This window comes from Epinephelus moara, chromosome 7, assembly GCF_006386435.1.
Source record: "Epinephelus moara isolate mb chromosome 7, YSFRI_EMoa_1.0, whole genome shotgun sequence".
NCBI classification, from domain to species: Eukaryota; Metazoa; Chordata; class Actinopteri; order Perciformes; family Serranidae; genus Epinephelus; species Epinephelus moara.
In genome coordinates, this window is record NC_065512.1 from 11317185 (window position 1) to 11336771 (window position 19587).

The window sequence follows — 19587 nt, forward strand, 5'->3', positions numbered from 1 at the left end:
ACCTTTAGAACAATAAATAGTAGGGGTGTAACGGTACCAAAAAAATCATGGTTTGGTAAGTACCTCGGTACGGACGTCACGGTTTGGTAACTCAAATGTTCCACCAAGTTTGTGTTGTCTCGTGTTGTCTCCCTTTGCGAGGCAGACTTTCTCTTGTCTTTTTTCACGTGCGCCAGCTGCGAATGTTGATACAGGTGTTGTCATACACACCACTTGCGCAATCTGTGCTCCAATAGGAACAGGAAAGGCGTTTGTGTGCATAATTGAGTAAAATAAATTAACTAAATTAATGAATTGAATCAATTTCAATTCCACCCTCTGCCACCTGCGCTGCGCTGGGAAACTAGAGCCCAGAGTGTACAACCAATTTAGAGCCCTTGATGACTTTTCAGTGTTGCTTTAAACCAGTGGTTCCCAACTGGTCCAGCCACGGGGTCCAGATTTCCCCTCAGTCATTAGTTCAAGGTCCACGCAGTTTAATACATTCAAGGTCATACTTGAGTTTCGCCATGTCGTCAAACTAGTTTGCTGTCTCCGTCAAGTAGCTGTCTGTTAGTCAATCACTCTACAGCAGGAAACGGCACTTTAAAATAAAAGCTCTGTGCTAGAAATTTACTCTACTTCCAAAAAAAAAGTCTTTTTACGAATTTGACATGTTTGCAAGTCACTTGCGGTCCAATCAGAATGGACTCGGACCCACTTTTTGACCGTGACCCACCAGTTGGGAACCACTGCTTTAAACAGCATCCATGAGCAACCATTACTGATTTTACCAACTATTTTTTTGTTTTATATAGACACTTCAACTGTCTGCAAAACTTACAAAGTGTGAACAAGCTTCCTAAATTTAATTACTAAGGATTGTAAAATGTCTCCTCCCACTGGTCAATTTTAACCTTTTAACTTTGAATTTATTTCGTGACGTCTGTGATTCTCTCTGGTGCGGTGCTGATCCATGCTGCTACTAGCAGAAGGCTATGGAGGACAATACATATCAGAGTCCATGGACAGATGCCGACATAAATAATGTGTTTTGAGGGCCAAATGATGGACCCCATTTCTCATGCTGCCACGTTGGAAAGCCGTGTCACCAGTGTAGCTACGTAGTTACTGACGCTTATGTCATTACCATAGCAACCCATGCAGAAAAGGTGGTGATGTCTGGACACAAATCCAATTTGATTACTCTCAAGTCCAGCAATCAGTCTGTCTTAAAGATCTGCCTGCAGTCTGACTGTAGCCTAAGTTGATAAACCTCTAAATAAATTGAAATGCTTTAGATGACCTTCATTCAGTCTTAACAGTTGAGACATTTCAAGTCTTTTCACTGTATGTTAGTATTTTTTTTTAAGTTAAAAGCTTTTTTACAACTCGTTCTCTACAAAATACCAAATACTAAATAATTCAGATTGCATCTTACCGTTTGTGGTCTGCTGTTGTGCTTGTGTAAGAATATACTATGTAAGAATACACTGTAGTCCTTCACAGAATAACTGGAACTTGTTCTCACCTCGTCTCCCACAATCACCACTGGACAATGATATTTCAGCAACTAATAAACACGGCGGAGGTGTTGTGGGGATGGATTTCCCTGCAGTGTCTGGCTGGCTCAGTGGTAAAGCTTAGAGTAGAAGGGTGGGCTGCCACATGGATGAGAAGTTAACACCCTGAGAGGCTGTGTATGTGCGTCAGTCTCATGCTCTGTGTAAACACCACAGATTCAGTTACAACCCTAACATCCACATGTGCACATGTGTGACCTGCTGACTTGTAGGAGAGATACAGAGGCTGGAGAAGAGGAGGGAAGCCCTTTGAGTGATTTATTGCAAAACTAAAGGTCATCCTTAACCTTGGAAACAGTGTTTAGACCAGTATCGACATAAAGGAAATCTGAAGGTCACTCAGTAGCTTTTGGACATTGGGTATTTTGTCCCAGTTGTTTGGCACAGGGAACTGTCATATTCAAATCTAACAGGAAAAGGCCACAAAAAAAAAAAGGTTTCAAAGCCTGGACATTATAATGAGTAGCGTCTGACTTTGTCTTCTCTTCGGTCTATATTTTGTACCTATAAATAGTGATCATTGTAGATTTTTTTTAAAATCTGACACTGAATGCAGGACTTTTGTTCATGGCATTATTACTGACATTACATCAGACAACATGCTATTATCTCCTCATATAAAAAAATATAAAAAAGAGCTGGATGTGGCTGATGTCATGGAAATGATCATGGCAAAACCTTACTTGAAACTATAAATATTCATGGAATGATTGGAACCACTTCCACAGACTATGCCAAACCTATCTAAACCTTAAAGGGACAGTTCACCCCAAAGTCAAAAACACACAGTTTTACTCTTACCTGTTGTGTTATTTATCAATCTAGATTGTTTTGGTGTGAGGTTTGAGGTTGCTGAGTGTTGGAGATGCTCCAAGTACCAATAAAATACATCTGAAAAACTCAACAGCAATGTGTCTTTCCAGAAATCATGACCCCATTATTCGAGACAATCCACAGACCTTGTTGTGAGCAGTTTCATCTTTCTACCGAACTACATCTGTCAATCGTATCCCCTTGCAGAAGCATGCACGCATCATAATGTAAACTTTAATGGCATGCTCCTCAGCTGAGTTGTAATGTTAGCTAGCTCAGTGGTGCTAGGTGAGCTATCAGTTGATAGACTTCCTTCTGTGCAGTGACACAGTCGTTGGGTGTGGCTCATTAAAGAGATAGTCCCTGCATGAAACTGCTCACAACAAGGTCTGTGGATTATCTTGAGCAGCCCGGTCAGTATTTTTTTGGCGCTTTAAGCACCTCAAGCCGAGTGCCATCTAGTTCCATTATATTTGAGAGAGGTAAAACACTTCGACAGCTGCTATCTCCAAGACTCAGCAACTCACCTGAAAACAATCCAGAATAATAAATGGCACTACGGGTAACAGGGAAAATATGTATTTTTGATTTTGGGGTGAACTGTCCCTTTAAAACCAATTGTGGGTTTGTCTTTTTTTCAACACATTTTACATTACAGTTTGTATTAATTCTCTATCATCTCCTCTGATTTTGAGTTTTGCTGTCTGCTGTGTGCTGAGGAAAATGCCAGACATGTAAAATCAGCAAATAAGACATTATGATAACAGCCAGAGAATAAATAAAGGAGAGGGAAGATACTGATTTATGCAGTTGTCAGTGCAGGTGCTCCATCATTCTTTCATCGACAGTAACATGAGTATGTTCTGGTCATTCCCATGAAAACAGCCACTGTCTAACCTTAGAGCTACTGATAGTCATTGGTTTCTCCTCTCTCAACATTTAAAAGGGACCTTTCTTAATTATTAGCTGCAAACACAGCGAATGATTCCATCAATTCCTCCCACTATCTCCAATCCCGAAAATATCTAACCAGGAAATGACCGGCAGAGAGAGGGAAAAAAAATGGATAGTTGCAGCGAGATCCTGAATCAATGTGTAATGTCTCGAGCCATAAACTGTAACAGAGAGTCTGTGCTTTCTGCAGGTGGTGCCTATAATTGCTCTCATGAGGGTCTCCAGAGTGAACAGTAGTCGTCAGCAGAGGGGAAAGTGACATGTATTGATTAGAAAATGGGGGCTAGATCTCATTAAGGCTTTCCCCACGACAAAATGCCCCGCTCTCATTTTTCCTCAAAATCTGGGGCCGGGCCAAGCTAGCTAAGGTCTTTTCTCAGCATCTACTGTGCTTCCTCGGGATGTCTCTGGGGAAGATGTATTTAGCTGCATGTTCTCTACAGTGGTCCACCGACACAATATCACACAAAAATGTATTGAAAAGTCGCTACCAAGAACACACTAAGAAGCCGGCGATGCAGTAAAACACTATCTTCAGGTTGAAACACAAAGAACATTCAGGTGTAAAGTTCAGACACAATTATCTGTGTTGGAGACGTCCCTGAAAACCAGAAAGCAATGTTTTCAGAGTGACTTGTACAATAACAATTCATAAAAGACCATTCCTGTCCTTGAGGGCAGCGGGTTAGCCTCACAGCAAGGTACATTTATTAGCTGTTAGAGAGCTTCACACAGCGGCTCCTCTGGCAGCAGCACAGCGTCACCCCCTCTCCTCTCTTGCCATACGCACACGGGAGTCAGTGTCGTCAAGTGATTTTGTCATAAATTAGTAATCTATACCTACGTGATGCTCGCGGCTCGGAAAAAAACTACATAAATATGAATGTGCGATAGGTAGCATAACAGCCTGTCACAGGTTACAGCGTGATGATTAGAGGAGAAACGGCACAGCATAAAGGTCCTGGGGGGAAAAAACCAACTCAATCATTTAGGATTTTGCTAAAATAAAAAAAAAAAATTAAAAAAAAGAAACGGAGTGAAAGTGGGTAGGGAGAGCGTGTAGGGGCTGGTTTGGGAAAGGCCCACAGAGAGAGGGGCAAGGAGCGGCTATTTGAATCAATGTGCTGCTCACAACTCTGAAATAAGATTATATGCATTTTTAAAAAGTAAAAAAAAAAGAAAAAGAAGAAGAAGAAAAAAAAAACCAATATGTGGTGGTCAATGTTGATATTGTGGCAGCAAGGGGAGAACGAGAGACAGCGACGCGGACAATGGAAGCACAACAGGTACACTGTGGACGTATGTGTTGCGGTTCGTCAGTGATAATCAGAATCTTTTATTAGGTTTCTATTGTCGTTGCAAAGGCAGACATAACCTCTTTTTGAACACGCCATCCAACATGGAGTGATAACAACTGATGCCTGACCTGATAAAACACGGGTGAGGGTGGTGTGGGTGGAGGGCAACTTAACAAACTAAACCCTTCTAAACCTTTACTAGGCTGTATGTTACATTATGGAGGCTGAAGAAATATCCCCTCTGTTTTACTGTGACTTTAAAGTCAGTGTCTCCCTACATTGTACTTAGAAAGATGCAGGAGACACATGCCGGTTCTTTCGTTGAACATTTTTATAATGTTTATGAACTTAAACCCTGAGACAGCTGAATTGAACGCAAAACGATCTGTAACTCTTTGTTTCTGAACAATGCACCTGCCTCTGCAGTTGATACATCATGTGTCTGGATCGCCCAAAGGTGCACCGCTGAATCACTCAGCGAACACTGCCACATCATAACACAAAACAGCTGCAACAATCAGGAACTAATTCCCAATTAAATTCATGATGTGCTGCTGATTCCTTTAATATGCCGCTGACTATCTTGAGGTCTTGTTCAAGCAGGTGTGCAGAATTTAAGGGAGCCTACTTCACAAAGACTTTGCTATCTTAGCGGCTGCGTCTTTGTGTCGTACCTGACTTCATTAAAGACATTAGAAGAGATGAATAAGAACAGAAGTGTTTGTAGATAACCCTGGCCTCAGATTTCCCTGGCTTTTAGATTATAGAGCATCTGGGAAATGAAATGCTGAGCTCTTTCACTCATGAAGGCCTTGTTATCAAAAGCAAGATGTGATATAAAAGAAAAAGAACAAAGAACAGAAGGGTTAACTGTCTGCCTCATCGAGCAGCAGGCCTTCCACTGCGCGCTTCAAAAAGGCCCCATTTCTCAAACAACTCCTTTTTCTCCTCAGAGCCTTCTCCTGCGGACACATGCTGGGCTCCCACACAGCATGCCAGAGCGTGCCACATGTTCAGTGGAGCACCAAGCCTCCGCCTGTCCCTCATGAAATATTCATAGCCTAGCGCCGACGGAAAAGCTGTGATGTCATAGATTCGAGTTTCGGTGTCCGGTTTCTGCGCGGCCACAGTGACACAGCAGCTCGGTGAGGTGAGGTGAGCGAGGGGCTTTAGATAGCTTACTGCAGGGGTTAAGTTGAAGCGCTTGTCCTGTGAACTGTGAAATAAGAGTGTATCTCATTGTTTATCATGACTCAGCAAGGTTTTTACTTACTGACCAGGGAATTAGTGCTGCTCTGTCTTAGCTGATTAGTCATCTAATCAGTAGATAAAGGCTTGTAGGGTTCATCATCAATTAGTCTTTTTTTCAACGGCCTTTTAACGGTAAATAAACTATTACTCATTAGTCTTTATCAGAGATTGTTCTGTACGCCTGATTTAACACACTTAGCTCATCATTTAGTTGAAAGAATTCTGTAACTATTAAACTGGACAGACACTAATCTGATTAAAGCAGATTTTAACCCTGAATTAACAGAACCTGGATGAATTTCTTCCAGATCAGATGTTGTTCAGTTTGAGGGTGGTAACAACATCTAATTAGTTGCTCAAACGATCAATAATCTAGCTGTTGGATGATTGGATGGATCTCTGGCATGCAGTATTGGAGTACTATCGCTGTGACTACTGTAGTCTCCACTGAGACTTCCCTGTGATGGAAATAAAATTGAACTTCACTGCAGAACTGGCAGAAGATATCGTCTGCATCTTCTCAGCCTTCTGTCGATATATGTCATTTTCCTCCTGCTTTAAGTCAATATTAGAAATGCATGATGTGATGTTGCCTTTCTGTTTTCATCAGCAATTTTGAGGATGCAGTCATCTTGTTTGACTATACTTCATTAGAACTGTCAATAGACAAAACCATGTTTATGATCAGTGTGAGGCTACGTCGGGACCGGTGAATGGATCTGTACAGTGTGACCACAGAGGTCGAATGACCATGCAGACAGGCAGATTAAAACTTGATACGACAATGTCATGACTCGACAGTAACGTCTGCCAGATTGCCACTGACAAACATTTTGAGAAACTGGCAACCAATTCATAGCCATAGGCTGCCATTAGTGGCAACCACTTTAAAACATATAAACTGGAATCACTGCTTCGTGATTGTATGCCTCCGCCAACCAGTCAAGTTGCAGTTTACATCCATGTCTGTCCAGTCTCATATAATATATTTAGTGTGGACTTTGAAGGAATTCAGTAAAAGGTGTTAAGTATTTTTTGTGGCCTTACACACATCTTCAAACCAGCAGCACAGAAAATCAATCGGTCAGGACAGTTTCAAGGTGGACACCCACCCACAAGATTAGTGTCACCAATTCATACCATACAATACTGTAGCCCCATTTCAACCAAGCAGTACGGTACGGTCCAGTTCAATTAACTTTTTTTCTGTTTCCACTGTGAAAAGTTGTGGATGGTACCAATGGAACTGTTCCCTACCGTCCCCATTTTTGGTCCCCCCGCTGTTGGGGTACCTAGCACACAGATCTGGTACTAAAAGGTGGAGCTGTGAACACTGCAGTCTGTTGATTGGTCAATAGCGGACGGTCGCTCTGCTCAGGGCTGAGTTGTGGCTGGTTTTGAGGCTCATGTAACCACTGTTCATACTGTGGAGAGTTTTACATATAATAGTAAAGTATAACTATGAAATTAAAGGATGTTTTGCTGCCTCTCGCAGCAGCTGTAGTCTGAGAAAAAATAACTTAATTCACTGGGCAGACTGCTGGCGACTTTTAAGGTGCAACGTTAACTTGTAATGTTACTCAATGCATGAGTTGACGACATGAATCCATCAGCACACCTTAAATTTCACTGTGACAACTTTGACCATTACTTTAGTTTTTATATGACATACTCTTTTAGTAATGAGTGGATCTTCAAGCGTTCATATATATTAATTTCCACCAGCTTATGTGAACTGAATGCATTCTAATCCTCACTTGGAGAAAAAGTTGTGACCGTTGGCTCACACAACACTAAACCCCCGAGCTTGCCTTACCATGCACAAACCCGCTATTTCTAAATATCCCATTGAGAGAGACTCTCACTGCAGTCTTATTTTGTTCTGAAAATGTTAGCATGCAACCGTGTTCTGTGGACAATAAATGAGGTGCAGACTTCCCTATGCGTCACTGGTAATAAGGAAATACAGTGAGTGACAACAACACCGCCCACATTTAAGAGTACTGTTTGCGGTGGAAATGCTAGGGTCTAGGTGCTATGTCTGAAGGGCTACACTTTATTGTGCCAGTAGGCACAATTCAAAGGTCACAGTGACCTTTGACCACCAAATTCTTATCAGTTCATTGTTGAGTGCACATGGATGTTTGTGCCAAATTTGAAGAAATTCCCTCAAGGCATTTCTGAGATACCACTTTGACGAGAATGGGATGGACAACCCAAAAGCATAATGCCTCAGGCCACAGCTGTCTCTGGTGCAGAGGCATGAAAACAGGGACAGCAAAGAGCAAATCTTGTAACCCCAATTGCTGTTACAGTCAGAACTGGAGCTAGACAATGCTGCATGTCACAATACTGCATGTGCGTCGGTGCATTTACTCGCATACACTCATGGCGAATCAAATTAAATTGCTTGACTGTGAGGTGAAAAGTTCAACTAACCTGTCAACATCACAAACGGATGTGCAAGTTGATTCAGCTGACAAAGACCTGTCAGATAAAACACAGACTACAGAGAATTTGTTCGCCTCTTAATATTCTTGTATGTCACATTTTCATTATTAGGCAGAAGTATAACTGCAGAGTATCTTCATATACAAAATATAAGGTGACTAAAAATAGAAACAATACTTTCAGTTTCAGCAAACAGAAGCTGATGCCTGGTTGCCAGCCTGACGACCACTGTTTAAAGTTACTGTAGAGCCCTGAATGTACAAGATTGATGAAAACGCAAAAATGCACAGTGTCTGTCCAACTTTAGTAAATGAAGAAAGTTGAGGACAGCCCTATAAGGAAAACTATTTCTGCACATATGAAAACATCTGCAGAGATAATTTGGGTTAGCTGATTTTTTAAAAACTGACAGACATAACATAATGACTGTTTTTGTTTCACACACTAAAACTGATGAATTAATATTTTATCTTTTACTAATTCCTGGCAGGTCCCTTCTATCTGCCTGTTTTTCTGCTGCATAAACTGTCTCACAAGAGGACACCACTGACAGCAGCAACATAAAATAATTTAAATTAATTCACTCCTCCCTATATCACCTCTGCTCAAGTTACATTAATTCAAAGTGCTCCTGTCTCTACAGACTATTTCTATATGGATCCCTACAGTAGTCTGGCAATTACCTGCCGGCTGTCGCGCTGGGAAGAAGACGATGAGGAGGCGCTCTTGTGAACTGGTGTGGAGGTCTTGATGCCTGGCGTGGAGCCCCTGTCCTCAGAGCTCATGGTGCGGCCGTGGGGGCCTCGCTGGTAGTGTTGGTGTTGAGACATGATGGGCTCCAGTTGGCTCCGTGGACCTCCCTCAGCACTGGGCCCTGCAGATCAAGAGCATCCTCTGACACTTCCTCACACTCACTGCTTTCTGTTCATCTGAAAATAGAGATCAGAAAAAAGTCAGGAAGTTACACTATATCACACCTACTTCGCCTTCCTCATTCTACAGCAGTCAGTGCTGCTGTTTATACAAAAACACAGAGCCACTGTCATTCATCAAACGTCGCATAGTCTAGTTTACTCCTTGAAGAAATAAGCGTCTGGGCCTCTCCTAGGCTTTCAGAACTATCCTCCATCAATTTCAATATGTTAATCTGACTCTCAGATGCTCAGTCGAGAAGCCCTGGGCTATTCTTTTAAGATTCTCCTCATTACATGTGCATTACTGGATAAGCCTTACATTATGTTTTCTGTGAGACTGGTGCAGGATATCTTGAGAAGCTGAAGCCAAAGACACTGTTGCATTTTGATTGACAAATCGAGTAATTGGCGAATTGTGTCACCTCTAACCTACAAATAATGAGTTGAACCTCTAACTGTATGCTGTCTACTTATTTCAGTTAAAGGAATATTATGAAGGATTTTCCTGGTAAACAATGTATATAACCATACAGAAGTAACTCCTCTCTCATACTGCACAGCAGCAGCTCAATGAAAGGGTCTGAAAGTATGGAGCTGCTCATAAGACATTCGGGATGCTAAACCCAAATGAAGCCTTCTGCAGTCACTCCCTTTTTAGAACTAACTCCTCCACCGGAAGCAGTTTTGCTTTAGTCATGCTTGTTGTTGCTGTGCGTAATGGTCTGATGTCATTATGTCCATAACTTGGAATATTACTGTAATCACAGTGAGGTACGCATTATGATGCCAGTTGATAAAACAAATCTTTGTAATGTTTTTTTTGTCATAAAATAGACCAAAATACTTTTGGGAGGTACACTTTTGGGTATGTTACCTTAACGCAACACTGTACCATAATGGTTAGCAATGAAAGAACAGGGTTATTATTATTATTATTATTAGTACTCAGTACTCAGTACTCAATTAGTACTCCTGGAAAATATTCAAAAACATTTGAGTTTAAAATTCATGCCATTTGAAATTGAAAAAAAAACAATAAAAATGATCTCTTTTCCTGAGTTTGTATGTCTGAAAGTTACTTCAGACAACACTGTACCACAGTGGAACAGCCCATATAGGAATGAACATGTAAGTATATTTCAGCAAACTTTACAAACTGAACTATTATAACCATCTTCAAAACAAGATAGTGAGTTACATTTCAGTGTTTGATAATTCATTTTGCATTTAAATGCCTGTTTTCAGGCTCCTGGTGTGTGTCTTTCCTGACAAACTGCGTGACGCAATTATTTGATGTGTTGCTGCTGGGCTGTTAGCAGCTTGGTGTCTTCCAAACTTTTAAATTCTGATTCATCCTCACTAACATCAACTGGGAGCACTAATTTTACCCTCTTCTTCTTTGAAGAGTCATAGAATAATATTGCATTCATTCTGTAAATGGAGGAAAAATGTGTGTAAAGCCGTGATAGTACACTACACAGTGTCAAAGCCTGAACTTTACTGTAACTTATGTAAGTTAAACTTATCTAAGTTAATTTGTCGAGATTAAAAAAGATATTACAATTGTCTACTACTTGTCAAACACAGCACATTAAACAATTACGAATAAAATGAACTCATCTATTATTGTGAGTCCAATTTTTCCAGGGATTTTTTTTTTTTTTAAAGATATTTTTGGGGGGCATTTTTAAGCCTTTAATTGATAGGACAGACAAGCGTGAAAGGGAAAGAGAGAGAGAGGGAGTGACATGCAGCAAAGGGCCACAGGCCGGAGTCAAACCCGGGCTGCTGCGGCAACAGCCTTGTACATGGGGTGCCTGCTCTACCACTAAGCCACCGACGCCCCCAATTTTTCCAGGTTAAAAAATGACAGAAAAAGACATTTTCAGACCATTTTTGTGGAGAGAGTTGAGAGGACGGCCCCGAAAAAGGGACTCAACATGGCCTCCTGGGTGTCATGATGCAATATTAACAGTGTTATTGGTTTCCTTAGGGTCCTGGCTCTTTTTGTAAGTATTGCAACATAATGGAGGATGTACTGTGTGAGTGTAAACAGCCAAAATGGGTATGTCACCTTGAGGCAATGAAGTACCATAGAGGATTAAAAAAAAAAAAAAAAAAAAGATTAAAAATGAAACCTGTATTATCATGAACAACATGATATGACACCGCTCTAATGTTGGGGCCTCGCTGTTATGAAATGATCATTGCTTGTAGCCCTACATCTTTGTAAGGGCAATGAACTGTTTACAATGGGGCAGATCACTGTATCAATTTGGTTGTAGTCACAGCATCATCGGAGGACTGAGATCACGCCACAGGACTTTGTAACATAAATCCTTATCTAATTACAACTCTGATAATGATGGCCATTAGATGAGGATACACATCATATCAAAAAGCATCTACAGCTCTATTATATTTTCACAAACCAGTGATAACTAGCTTATACAAGCTTATACACACAAGCCAAAGCTCTAACAGTGTCAGTATCATCTGGATTTAAACTATAAAACCTCAGACATTGTATGTGTTTTTTATATATTTTTAATAATGACACTAGATTCAAAATATCTAGTTAGTTTCATGTTCAGATGATAACAGAGATGCTCGTTTTTGTCGATAGTTATGGCACTGTGTTACTCCACGCTGACACCCATAATACCGCCTGCAGTGGTGCTGTGTAATTGTCTAAGCTCTCAGGAGGTCCCAGGACTGATAAAACATACATCGATTGCGAGACGATGGAAAACAAACAGATAAACAAACCCTGTTTAATTTAGAAACTGAGACACTTGGTGAGACGCTGAGGATGTTATTGGGTCTTTACAAAGACAAATAGCACAATAATTTTGATTAAATACCTCACTGTTGATCATGTGACTTTTGGAGATAAACTCAGAAGATCTAGTATTTTCAAACAAGGAGAGGTTGAATAAAAAAGATATGAGTAATGTTGATATGATAAACAAAAAGTAAGAGGTGGTCATTGTGTATTTTCACAATGAACAGCAGCTCCACAATAAATCTTGTACGGAGGGGAACAGTGTTGTACTGGAGTAGTTTATTAAGACCTGAACTTGATGGCAGGACAACCTGAATTTTCAGCTTGTGTAGTTACTCTAAAATACAATGTTTTCTGAAGCAAAACTGATTAATCAAATAGCTGATCAACAGAAAATTAATCCATCAACTATTCTAATAATTGATTGATAATTTACATCATTGTTTAGGCCATTACACTAAACATACATGGGTTCTAGCTTCTCAATGTCATTATCTTTTGTAATAGTAAACTGAATATCTTTGGGGTTTGAAACTACTGCAATTAGACGACATTAGCTTAGGCTTTAGGAAATTATGATGGATATTTTTATCATTTCCTGACATTTTATACTGATCACGATATTTAGAAAGTAATACTTAGATGCAGTCCTGGCTAAGTCTCACAGTGACACAAAACTATAATTCAGTCATGAACACTTAAATCAAAGAAAACCTTATTTCCATTTGCAGTATTATATTTGGTGGTATGGCTCTGTTCTGGGGCCTCTCTGCTTTTCCTTGAGCCTACACAGAAAGCCTATGTGGAAAGCCTAAGACAGAAAGAGCACACCTCTCTGCCCTTCCATGTGCAGATGAGGAAAGCTTGAAGCATAGAGAGCACACCTCTCTGCCCTTCCACGTGCAGACAAGGAAAGCCTGATTCAGAGAGCACACTCCCCTGCCCTTCCATGCCCCTACATGGAAAGCCTAAGGCAGGGAGAGCAGCAGCAAAGACTCCTCGGGAACAGAACAGAGCAGCATCAATGACAAACAGAAATGACACTGATAAGGCAGACACAGCATGTAGGCAGGCCAGAGCAGTTTAAATAGGGCGCCCTCAATGAGATTTGCCAATTGGTTGCATAGAAAGGAATCATGTGATCTTTCAGCTGACTCCCTTCCATGAAACAGCTGCTCCATCAGTTGATTGGGCTGTTTGAGATCAGCTGATGTAGCTGCGATGTGAGTTGAGCTTGACATCGTGTCCTGCCTGAGCTAACGCTATGCTCAATTTATAATGCTAAACTGTCCGCATGCTGGAAGTTTTAAATAATGTTTTGTGATTTTATTACATATTGTTATTACATATTATTATAATTATTATTAGGGCAACTTGATGACACCAAAGACAATATCTAAAAGACTGAAAAAGAAAACTGTGTGGCAGTGCAGGACTGCATATTGCACCAGAGACTGTTTGTGTTCACAGGCATTGTATAGAGGCTATAACCCTGGAGCACCCTGTGGTTTTAACGACAGGATGTGTCTGTTAGATTCTCCCATTTAAAAGGGAAACTCCCCAAGTCCACTGAGCAGCTCTGCACACTTCAACAGCATCCACTCTCACATGCAACTGTGCAGTATCCTCACACAGTGTAATCTATAATTTAGATCCTTTAACAACGTCATCATCCCTGCCCTGTCTTAAGCCAACTAGGATCTAAGCTACTGTAAGACAAGGCGCTAAGTCCATTCAGATAGAGTACTCCACTTAGCCTATTTAATAGATCCACTCTCCTTGACCTAATAAGGAAGCAGAAAGGAGGAGTACTTTCACTGTGCACTTTACCATTTTAATACATGGTTCAATCTAGTTTGAAAGCTTGAACTTGGAGTCCTTTCAGTGACATTGAAGGTAAATTAAAGACATAAACAGCCGTCTATCAGCACGTGGAAAGGATGGAAAGATGCCAAACAGATATAAAGCTGCTGTGAATGAAAGTGAAAACTTGTAACCAAGACTGTTGGCTTTTGCTCATCACTTTCACCATGAAGTGTACACTGTGCATGCATTAAAACTGAATCAAGACACTTCCATTACTTAGTGTAGGACTGCAACTAACAATGATTTTTGTTATTGATCAATCTGCAGATTATTTCTTTCGACGAATCAATTAATAATTTGATCTGAAACATTAGAAAAATACCCTTGTAATATCCAATAGCCAAAGGCGATGTCACCAAGTTTCTTGATTTGCCAACAGACCAGTTCAAATTTATAGTTCAAATTTATATTTTTGCTCGAAAAATGACTCTATTAGTCAATTGTCAATTGGTCTCTTATTGTTTGCCCCGTAACTCCTCATGTAAAGGCTTACTTTTGTAGTCTAAACCAGTAGTGCCAAATGCCAGCCACAGTAAACATTTGATGCACAAAGAAATGTAAGAGCAGGATTCTTAAATTTAAGGACACCAGTGTCTTGGTGTCTGTTTGACTCCTGTTTAGGTAGACAGCAGTGGTGCTCCACATGAAGCCAGGTATCGTGTTGGGGAACGTCCGATCAGAGCTTGATTAGTCATGAGCTTAATCTTCTAAATCCAGTCACCATGATTATGGTCCTGTAAGCAGGAGGACAAGGCAGGCGTTGCCATGTGGACACTACAACAACACTTCTTAAGCACCTGGTCAAGACCTCAGGAACAGAGTCAAACCAAACACTGCCGACCTCACAATGTTTTGGTTGTTAAATGATGACATGTGTGTTATTATGTGGATAACATACTATATCAGCAAAGTAAGAAATGCAGAGTTTTTCTTAATGCTATTATCCCTGCCAATATATGTTTTTATTATTGCCATTAATGTTATTTTATTTAGCTATTTGGTTTTCTTTCTTGCTGTTTTCCTTTCTTGAACTGATGCTTTTTCATTCATCCTTGAACACTGTGTTGTATTTTTGTAGTCCTTGGTTTGACAAACACCTCAATGGCCATTCATTCTTGTGAAGACCTGGGGCCGGTTGCACAAAACACCTTAAGTTAAGATTTTCCTTAAAGTCCTAGTTAAGGTTTCCCTCAAAATAAAACTGCTTGCACAAAACACCCTTAAGTCTTCTACTTAAGGCTTCCTCAAAATGTTCACTCAAGTACTTCTGGTTTGTCTTGATCTTATACTTAAGGAATCCCTGGACCATTGCACAAAAAAACCTTTACAACCAAAGCAAGGCAAAAAAAAATCTTAAGGTACCTCTGACTCTGTCTTAACTGTAACATGACTGAATTTATGGTGATAAATGGGAAAAAAAAAAAAAAAAAAAAAAAACTTTTACAGATTTGACTGAAATAATTTTCGTTCCAATTATTTCCTACAATCGTTTTCTGGTGTTTGGAGATGACATTTACTTTGTAGGATGTGCGTTCTATGAGTGTATTCCTCCAGAAGTGTTATCTTCTTATCTTCTTTTCTTCTGCCATTTTTTTCACTATCTAACTATAAGCAAACTTTGTAAGACAATAAGGAATCACAAGCGTGAGTCCAAGAAACAAACAATCTCCATGGAAACTTTTACCACTGTAAAATCTCTTTGAGTAAGTGAGTTAACATTTTTCCTTAACTAAGGAAACCTTTTAAGGAATTCTGTGCAACTGTGTAAGTCCCTCAGCTGAGGAGAAATTAAGCCTTAAGTGTCATACTTAAGGAAAAATCTTACGTTGTTTTGTGCAACCGGTCCCTGGACTTAAGGGGACAAGCAGGGTTGGTTTGGAGGGCTGGGTGAGGTGAGGTGTCATGGTGTGGGGTGGGAGGATAATACTGCAGTGCTGCCCTATGCTTGTATACATTTTAATGTCAATATATGCTTAAGCAAATGTACAGTGGATATACTGAAATTCAAAATCAGCAAAAAAGGTGAAATTACAGACTTTTCTATTCTGCATTGTTTTTTTTTGGATATTGCTATTACTTGCTTCTTCTTTTTTTTTTTTTTACTGCTATTGCATAATACCTCTACTAATTGATGTTTTTAGTTATGTTTAGTGATGGATGAGTCTGTGTTGATGTGTCTGCTTTTGCTATGCTGCAAGCAAGATTACCCATGTGGAACAATGAGGACAAAAAAGGAGCTCATGGGGAGCTGTTTTGAGTCACTTCACATTCTAAAATAATCTTGTATGATGCTATATGCCAGGGGTGTCAAACAGAAGGCCCACAGGCTAGAACCGGCCCAATAAAAGGTCCAATCCGACCCACTGGATGACAATGCACACTTAATAATATCACACTTGTGAAGACTAAGAGGTGTCAGGTTTCAGGAGCAAGTTAAACAGTGAGTAGCCTACTTCATGTAAAATGCTGCTTCTGAGGCTTTTCACCCTGACCAGAATACAGAAGAACACTTGTGATGTTCATATTTAAAGATAGTGAACATTGTGTGAAATATTGTCAATCAGCAGCTTCAATACATACAGATACATAAGAATCTGTATCAGACTTCTGTCTTAAAACAACATTGGTGGAACCCTGCTGCTGAGGCACTGACAAAACCTTTGATTTGTAAATGGTTTGTAAGGCGGGAGTTGACGTAACCTGCTTTATCAACAGCTTCCACTTTAGGGTGATGTCAGCAATACTACACTGGAAAGGAGATGTATGCAACAATGCACATGTAATGACAGTGACTGACTCTGGGGAGAAAAAGAGACATAGTTTTGGAATCGCACTTATTTTTCCTAAAATATCTCAGGCTGTTCATCATCTGTTTTATAAATGGATGAATGTTGTCAGAATGTACGTCTTTACACTCTTAGAAAAGTTTGGAGGTGTTGTTATTTATAGGTTATTATGCAATGGCTTTACTTGTCCAGCCTACTTGAGATCAAATTGGGCTGAATGTGGCCTATGAACTAAAATAAGTTGGACCTCCCTGCTTTATGCAAAAGGACGACGGTATATACCAGAAATCCAAGCACTCAAATTCCTATCCAGAGAATAGGTTATTCAAAATATGCTAAACAATGATACATGCAAAACAGCAGGCTAGAAAAAGTCTGGTTGCTACTACATTTTTACCAGTTCTGGATGTACCTGCACATTGTTTGCACATGTTAGATACTGCATATGATAGTGCACTGAGATTTGTTAGAAATTGTAAAGCCCTCTCTCATCACTGTACGCTTTATTCCAGGGTTGGTTGGCCATCTTTGACCTTTGTAGGCTCAGTCACTGGTATTTGAAAGCCGTACTGGGTAAACTCCCTTTGTACATCTGTATTTTGATTGAACAGAGATCCGACTGTAGCTACAGTCTGAGATCTCAAGATGTAGTTTTGTTGTCTGTTCCTAGTGCTCGGACTGAGCTGGGAGAGAAGGTTATTCACTTGGAATAACCTTCAAAAAGAGTTGAAACTACGTGAACTGGTCTCTCTGCCCAACGTTAAAGCTCTCAAAAGGACAAGGATGAGTGAATCGGATGGGTCTTGTCACTGTGCGTAGGTGTCCTAATATTTCTACATGTTACTGTGTATCTTTCATGATTTTTATTGTGTTGTTGTTTGGCTGTCACTTTTTTGTATGCTGCTGTCTTGGCCAGGTCTCCCTTGTTAAAGAGATTATTGATCTAAACGGGACTTACCTGGTTATATGGGTTAAATAAATAAAAATAAATAAAAACATAAATTACAAGATTATTCCATTTATCATTCGGACAATTTTAATTCAAATCAAACAGAATTTTGTGGAGTCATGCACATTACGAAAGCGATATTTTCTACTGATGTATTTTATGCCCAGACTGGTCTGATTCTGAGCTTCAGATCCCCAGATGGTGTTGGGATGTTACAAGACCATGCTGGACAAAGGGGAGCCTTCACTCACATAAAGCAACAAAGGCACTAGTGTGCAACAGTGTGGGGAATGGACCCTTCAATCGACATTCTTTCAGTGCCTCAAGTTGAAGTAAAATGTCACCAACTTTACCACATCCACTGTTAAAACGAGGCTTACCATACCATCGCCATCAAATTTAGTTTACTGATCAGAGCAAAGCAACTACCAGATACGACTGATCCATAGTAGAAATCTGATTACATTTTAATTGAAATAAAATGTCCTAATAATTTGAAGCAGGTGAGCAGCTAGTTTCAGAGAAAGCAGGATGAGTACTGCAATTATTGAAAACCTTTAACTGTTGGCAACACCTCTCTATCTCTGGGATCAGCCCTGGGTTAGGGTTACAACAGCTACTGAGAACGTAGGGAAGTGTGTTATTTTAAAACAAATGAGTGGTATTGCAAAAGCAGTTGTGTGGACTTGAGAAACACTTTCATAAATACATGCACCAAATTCAGACTGTGTACCTTAAATGCTGATGTTTGAAGGCAAATAAAGTAATGACATAATTACACAATACACACCTATGTATGTTGTGTCGTGATGTGATGGAATAAAGGTGTACCAAATAAGAATGATTTATGTATCTGATATATATGTATATACTGTTTATCAAATAGACAAAGGGGGCTGTAAACAACACACTGCAGATTAATTTAAAAACTGCATTTCTGCAACATGTAACCTCTTTCTTTGTGCTGATGCATTACACACTGCAAAGATTTTTTTATGGAAATAAGCCTATCGTCTGCCTAATTTCCTCACTTCCATGTGTGGCTCCACATGCATGAAATGTCTACATAAGCAGGAAAACACTTTCATTTCCCTTTCCCCATCTCTCTTGTTCACCCAAAATGCACTCTCAGCTCAATCACAAACATTAAATAAGTTCTGTCTTTTTCATTTCATGCTCCAGAAAAGCAGCAGTATTTGAAAGACGGCTTTTCCCGAAAATCAAAAGTAATGATGAAAACTGTCAGAGATATTTTTGGGAGGAGAAAATAATCTTACCTCTGACCAGTGCTATCAGCGGATTGTATACTATGAAATGAATTTCGAGCTAAATTGATAGATTCAAGGCCAAGAGTTCAAACGAGGTTCATTAAACTAGACTCTGCCAGCTGAGTAAACAACTCTAATGACTGGGCGTAAACAGGAAGAACACTTCATTGGTGACTATTCTACAGAAGCAGCATATTTGCAACCTATACCCAATTAAGAGTATCCATTATTACTGGGACATAAAAGGAGACTTCCTGTTTTGTAGAACTCTACTGAGGACATTAAGAAGAGACGTTTTTGTTAATTGTTCACTTCACTGAAAATCATATGGTTGTAGTCACTGAGACCTGATGGAGCCGCTTAGAGCTGCAATCATTAGTAGATGAAGCGATTAGTCGCCTGACAGAAAATTAATTGGCAATTTTGATAACTGATGAATTGTTTCAAACATTTTTCTAGTAAAAAATGTCTAAACTGTGCTGGTTCCAATGTCTAAATGTGAAGATTTAATGCTTTATCATGGAGAATGCTGCAGGATTGAGTCCTTAATGCCAGAAATGAGTTAGCATTTTTTGCACCTCTGGTTCCCTATGCCTGGTGATGGCATTTCTGGTTCGAATGTCATGCCAGGGGGCTTATTTTTTTCAATAATCCAAAATCCCATAGGCTTTTGGAGAAGGAAACCAGGAC

At 39.9% G+C, this 19587-nt stretch overlaps 1 protein-coding gene across 8 annotated transcripts in view; it reads right to left on the reverse strand.

The window, feature by feature from the left end:
• osbpl6 (oxysterol binding protein-like 6) overlaps nt 1-19587 on the reverse strand; it is a 64815-nt gene that overhangs the window by 40532 nt on the left and 4696 nt on the right. For all 8 annotated transcript variants that reach the window (XM_050048776.1, XM_050048775.1, XM_050048781.1 and 5 more), the window contains exon 2: nt 9013-9258. In XM_050048776.1, coding sequence (XP_049904733.1) covers nt 9013-9159 — 147 coding nt within the window. In that variant the 5' untranslated portion in view covers nt 9160-9258. The remainder of the gene's footprint in view (nt 1-9012; nt 9259-19587) is intronic.